Raw genomic sequence first — 6,509 nt, 5'->3', positions numbered from 1 at the left:
ATGTCCACTTAATCTTTAATATTTGGCCATTTATTTAGGACAGAAATGCTATAGCCACTGTAATTAAAAGAATATATGGACATCAAAACGTGTAAACTCAAGAGTGAGGGTTTGAGCTTTTATTTTGAAACCGCAATGTATTTTGCGTAGATTTATAAATTATTTACCTTACAAATCTGATGAAATGGCGCACGTTGTGTTCCCAGATGAACGTTATAATAAACCCAAACTCACAACAACATGCAGAGATGGAGTTTGAGACGCTCCACACATGTAAATGATAACAGTTACTGTGGAACTACTGTGAACGGAGCCGCTGTGTGACGCATGTACTTAACCTACACGCATGGAAATAATTAAAGCGCATATACTGTATTAGAACTGCATCGCATATAATTATTTAATTAAACCGCAGCGTTTGTGAATTCACAATTATGCTTAATTATCATTTTTAAATGGGTTTAATATATCATGCAGCCTTGGAAAATAGACTAAAAATGTGTTTTATACAATCTCGTCCGTGAAATACACCACTTCTGGTATTTTGTCGGTTAGTCGACACGAGCAAAATTAAGTCGAGGATTTAAAAATTGAATAGTCGAATAAAATCGACGAATCGCGACAGCCCTACTATTGACCCAAAGATACTATATTTGAAATGTTATTGAATACATATACATAAAAAATATTGTATTTTTTGCTATGGCTCTTTTGGAAAAAAGCATTAATCAAATTAAAAAATGGCTGTTTGGTCAAAAAAGGTTCCCGACCCCTGTGGTCACCCAATGATAATAACTGTACCTTATCCCTTACATAACTTGGCAATTATATTCATAGATTTGAATCTACATATGCTTGCACAAACCTGAGGAAAATGCCGACTCCGGCTCCGCAGGCAAAAGTATGTGCGGTGCATGCGCCCACATCCTCTCCTTCCAGCTCGGTCTGACAGCAGTAGCTCTGGGAGCACAGCATAGCACCACACACCAAACAAAGAGTAGGAGCGCGAGACTTATCCCCACCAGATTTAGGACACCTAGACGCCACCAAGATCAACAGATCATTTGATTCATGGATGAATCAAATGAACCAGGAATGTATGACTCAGTAGAGAGCATGTCTTAGTTAGTAATCGCATTTGATTCGTAAGACAGAGGTGACTCACGTGAAGCTGGAGGCCTGGTTAATCAGGGCGCTGTAGTCGCCTGGCAGCTCTATGATATGATTGGACTCTCTAGGAAACCTAAAACAGCAAATGGAAGAATGGTGAGCACTTGAACATCGGCTGCAGTGAACACTTGAGTGTTGAGGAGCAGGACAAACCTGATGAGAGCCACGCCGCTCTGAAGACCCTGCAGCACACCTGGATGAGAGCACCACCTGGAGAGCACCGGATCACACCACAATTCATTAAAGCCACAGCTAACATCTGATCATTATGTTAACAGTTTTCGGAGATGCTTTACTAGATAGTGACGGTTACCCGTGCAGCAGAGGTTCCATGAGCTCCTGATTGTTGTAGTAGAGCTGGAGCAGGTTGGAGGGCAGACACAGGTATCCACACAGAGCCTCCCATTCACCCGCACCTAGAGCTGAACACACAGTCATCGTTAGAACTGATACAGCAAAAGGGAGAGTGAGCCAGTAAAACGTGTGTAAAGTTGGAGTCATTTACTATGAAACTCGGGTGGTGCTGGAGCTCCATTGAGATAGTGGAAGAAGAGAGCGGCTGCCCTCAGATAAGGCAGGATTCCAGCTTTCACACAGTGCCACAGATGCCAGCCTGAGCTCACCTCATGCAGGCCACTGAAACGCATACAGCTTTCAGATTAGAAACTAGTAGGGGTGAAACAGTCCCCCTAAAAACCAAACTTCCTTCTTCATTTTTGAAATCAATTACAATACTTATATACTAGATGACATATATTATCATCGATTTGGTAGATTTATTTGAAAATATTTATAAAATTTCTTTTTTTTTTTTTAAAGTGTAAAAATAGTCATTTTGAAATGACTTTTCTATTTTAATATATTTTAAAATGTAAAAATATTCCACTTGCGCCTGTGTCTTTGGCAGCTTCTCGTACATAACGTGGTGTAGTCATGAGGTGCTAGATCAAATTTTAAAAATACTTTTACCAAAAAAAAAAAAAAAAAAAGTTTCATCTGCAGATAGGGTTGCAAAAAGGTGGAACATTTCTAGTAAATTTCAGAAATATTCCAGAAATTTTGGAAACTTTCCAGGATTTTTTGGAATATTCCAGGGATTTTTGGAAAGTTTCAGGAAATTTCCACCCCTTTGCAACCCAATCTGCAGATATGGTCTTGTTTAGGGATCTTTGCCTTTGTGCATACGGACATCTGACTGCTGAGTAGTGATTGTGTTTTTCAGCAATAGTGTGCACCCTTCATTTACAGAGAAAAGAAGGTCAGGGAAAGATCTGTAGATGGAAAAAATCTCCATACAAGTTCTTTGTGCATTTTTCTTTTTTTGTACTTGTCACTTTGCACTTTTTGTTAGAAAATATTTACTATTTATTCAAGTTTTTTAAGGTATCTAATATTTTGATACTTAATTTCCATGATCGAAATATTCTTAAATTAAAAGTTTGTTGTCATTTGGAAGTGTGTAGGCCCTTCTTGCATTATTATGCTGTTACATTATGATTATATATTCAGTGGCATAAAAATTACAATAATATCGCTTATCGCAATTAATTCTGGAATTCTGGGGCAATATATCGCACAACAAAAAGTTGTTATCGTGAGAGGCCTACTTCAGTGTCACATGATCCTTCAGAAATCATTCTGATTTGCTGCTGAAGAAACATTTATTATTTTTATCAATGTGTGGTGCATATACCGTATTGGTCCGAATATAAGACCCTGATTATAAGACGACCCCCCTTTTTCCAGATGTACCTTTTGGAAAAAGGCTTTAAAAACCAAATCTTGTTTTTTCTCAGTAAAACACATTTTGTCTTCAATATTCATATTTTTCCTATTTTAATTTTTGTTTTGAAAGTATGGTAAAAACTGGTAAAATGTACCAATAATCACATTTAAAAAATATACACTTTTTGATATACCATAAAAAAAAAAACCGGTAGCCCATCTGAATTAGGACATTTAGGCTATCCATCTAATAGTAGCCTACCAAAATCTTATTAACAGTAGAAGTTAAATCTTACTGTAGTCTTCAAATCTGGGTACTGTCTTACGTTTTAAAATCACAAAGGGAGTTTGGTCCCATCAGGCTAACGTGACAGTCACGACTCGTGCAGCTGTAAGCTTTTCTTTTTCTTTTGTTTTTACTCGCGATCTTTACAACACGCATTACGTTACGTATTTTATGGCACACTCGTTTTATGTGTATTTGGCGCCACCTATTGTTGTGGGTGTATTATTGACATGTCAAAGTCTAGACCCTGAATATAAGACCACCGCGTTTATTCAGATGTATTTCCAAGAAAAAAAAAAAATTGTCTTATATTCGGGTCAATACGGTAATATTTTTGTGAAAACAATGATACTTTTTGTCAAGGAAAATAACAGCATTTATTTGATCTTGACTGTCACTTTTGATCTCTTTGCTGAACTGAAATGACCCCAGAACAGTGAAACCAACTGAGTATGATCTAAGTATGAATGTATGATCAGACTGGTTTAGCATTGTTTACTACCGTTTTACACACAATTATTTGTGATTCAGTCAATAAGCGCATCCCTTCAACATATTAATATACAAAATGGCATTTCATTGGACAAAAGTATCTCAGTTCTCCCAAAAAAAAAAAGAGCCAATTATGCATAATAATGAGAACATAGCTAACAATGCAAAATGGGATTCATTTTATACTTGTTTCCTTTGATTTTGTCACAAAATGATATAACAAAATACTATCATCTCTGTGCTCTCTGAGCCGAGTCCGAGCAAAAATTTTAGATATAACAAGACGGTTCATTAATAATATTATTTAAAAAAAAAAAATCAATCATTGACATCACCCATGAAGGTATCCATTATCACTGTGCGTGTGCATTAACTCCGCCCACCTTGATTCTGATGAAGTCGGGGGGATGGGGTTTTCCCACCTTATTTCAAATTACCGACTCACACTTTTCTCATCCTAATTTTACAAGTTGAAAGTTACAAAACAACACACGCACAGCGTTGACTGACTCGGGATATTACACACAATGTTAAACAGACCCGGGACCCGAAGTAATAGATTGGGACCCGACCCGGACCCAGCTGACCATTTAAAATATAGCCCCGAACCCGTTCGGATCCTGGGTCGGGTCCCGGGTCCTCGGGTCTTGGGTCCTCCGTGTAGACCTCTAGTTCACGGTATTGTGTTTCTCATTTTTCATGATGATTCTTACCTCTGCCAGCAGTGAGAGTGCATGATGTGCCCACAGCTGCCTGTGTGTGTACCGAAGGACAGGTCAGGGTGCATGAAGAGAGGGTCATACTTATCTGCAACACAAACACAATAGCATTCATTCAACCAAACATGCACTTGTATGGTACGATGACCCAAAGACACGCATATAAAGACATGCCTGGGTTGTGTGGAGGTCTCTTGCGGTTTTTGGACATGACAGTAGAGCGCTGGACAAAAGCAGCGAGCACCATGGCTTTGCCATCAGTCCTGATTTCCTGCTCCTCCTGACACAGGATGCATGTCACCATCTGTCTCCTCTCACTGCCGCCTGCACGCCACCGCCGTGGACCCACACAGACCAGTGTGCTATCACATGAACTGGGGCTATGAAGTAAAGAGAGGACAACAAATTAGAAGATAGCATCTGGAAACTAATGTATGATCCATGACATTTTCCAGTGTGATGTGTGTGTACCTGTGCTCCAGTGTGGAGGAGGTGGAGGGGTCGAGCTCCTCCAGACTCTGCTGGAACAACTCTTTGTTCTCGTTGATGAAGTGTCTTTGCATCTCTGACATCTGAGCCATGATCTTCTCTCTCCGGAGCCGCGCCATCTCTGCTTTCCTCTTCCGCTCTGCCTTATCTTTATCCCGCACCATCTTCACATACACACACATCCAGTGAGACAACAATGCAACTTTAACAAGTCATAATGCAAGCATGTTACGCTTCCTATGCTCACCTCCTCCTGACTGTGCCCTGAGCTGTCACTGGGGGGCGCACTGGCCGTGCACACCCGCGTGGTCTTGATGTTGGCCACGGTCTTCAGATACAGAAGTAATATGAAATATTAACATGTTTTTCATGTTGATATTCAAAATACATAAAAAAATATAAGAATTTCAATAAAAATAAAAACAACTAAAAGAAACAAACTTAAAAAAAAAAGAAAAAAGCTAAAAACAAAAAACAAAAGAAAAAACAAAAACATGATAATCATATACATAAATACATTAATATAAAATAATATAAATATATTTAACTAATAAATAATATTAAATATTTAATATCAAATAAAAAAAAAGTAGTAACATTTTAAAATACCGAACAATTAAAATAAAGATCTAATAAATATTTTTTTTCTTTCCTTTTTTACTCAGTCCCGCTACCGCAAGGTTATAATCCACACCCACGATATATTCACTTTGTTCACCCGCTGTCCGCTTAGAATAAATTTTCTTCCCGACCCGACCTTTCCCGCTAAATTTAGATCTCGTTTCCAGAATCTCACATTTAAATTTCTGCTACTGAAAGAAAGAGAGATAGGCTAACAAATAAAAGTGTAGTCTGCACAAAATTGTGTTTGTTATTTTATTCGTCTTGTCAAGACACAAAATGTTTAACATCTTGCTGTCAACACAGTAGGAAAAAAGTGTCACAGAGAAAATAAAAATGAAGGTTGTACAAAAATTGAGAGTGAGTAAAGCGCAGATATGCTGTTCTGAAAGGACGTCAGGAACGGGATATTGTTAGACCGCACGCCCCCATTCAAATTATATTTTATATATACACGTTTTATTTGAAAATTTAATCCCACGTTGCAAGAAATCTGGTCGGGTCCCATGGTCCCCTCTACATTCTAGTGACAGGTGGGGCTTTGTAATGAGATTTGGATCAGCTTTACCTTGAGAATCCAGCGGATCATGTCCTTGTGCACCTCCAGGTGAGGAGCATTCTGCAGGGTTTCCAATAAAGCCAAGATACTGGGAGTGTTAGCAGGAGCCTCACCTGGTCCTACAATGAAGAGAATTAATCAGCTCAAGAGGTGGGTGGGTGGGTGTGTCTGTGTGACAAAAGAAAGACATACTGGAGATTTTGAGAGTGAAGTTGAAGTTGGTATCATCATCTGCGCTGCTGATTAGATGTTGCTGTTCTTCCACCAGGCCCATGCCTATGAGATGCAGCACCTGCAGGACAAGTTCATACTGAGCTCTAACTTGAGTGTGTGGTAAGAACATGTCTAATATCACTGGTTGCCGCCACAGACGCTTGACACCATCTGAGCCAAATAAGTTTATCTTGGTCTCATCAGACCACAGAACATGGTTCCAGTAATCCATGTC

At 38.9% G+C, this 6,509-nt stretch overlaps 1 protein-coding gene across 1 annotated transcript in view; it reads right to left on the bottom strand.

The window, feature by feature from the left end:
* Nucleotides 1-6,509, bottom strand: part of ubr2 (ubiquitin protein ligase E3 component n-recognin 2) — a 51,711-nt gene that overhangs the window by 11,244 nt on the left and 33,958 nt on the right. Inside the window, exons 25-35 of the mRNA XM_016278608.1 lie at nt 6,254-6,445; nt 6,071-6,180; nt 5,129-5,209; nt 4,864-5,045; nt 4,567-4,772; nt 4,387-4,480; nt 1,676-1,830; nt 1,484-1,592; nt 1,324-1,380; nt 1,166-1,243; nt 866-1,036 (exon numbers count right to left, since the gene is read on the bottom strand). Coding sequence (XP_016134094.1) covers nt 866-1,036; nt 1,166-1,243; nt 1,324-1,380; nt 1,484-1,592; nt 1,676-1,830; nt 4,387-4,480; nt 4,567-4,772; nt 4,864-5,045; nt 5,129-5,209; nt 6,071-6,180; nt 6,254-6,445 — 1,435 coding nt within the window. The remainder of the gene's footprint in view (nt 1-865; nt 1,037-1,165; nt 1,244-1,323; nt 1,381-1,483; nt 1,593-1,675; nt 1,831-4,386; nt 4,481-4,566; nt 4,773-4,863; nt 5,046-5,128; nt 5,210-6,070; nt 6,181-6,253; nt 6,446-6,509) is intronic.

The sequence above is a fragment of the Sinocyclocheilus grahami genome, unplaced genomic scaffold (assembly GCF_001515645.1).
Source record: "Sinocyclocheilus grahami isolate Dianchi unplaced genomic scaffold, SAMN03320097.WGS_v1.1 scaffold123.1, whole genome shotgun sequence".
NCBI lineage: Eukaryota > Metazoa > Chordata > Actinopteri > Cypriniformes > Cyprinidae > Sinocyclocheilus > Sinocyclocheilus grahami.
The sequence above is the reverse complement of the archived record's forward strand: the minus strand, read 5'-3'. Positions and strand labels throughout refer to the sequence as shown.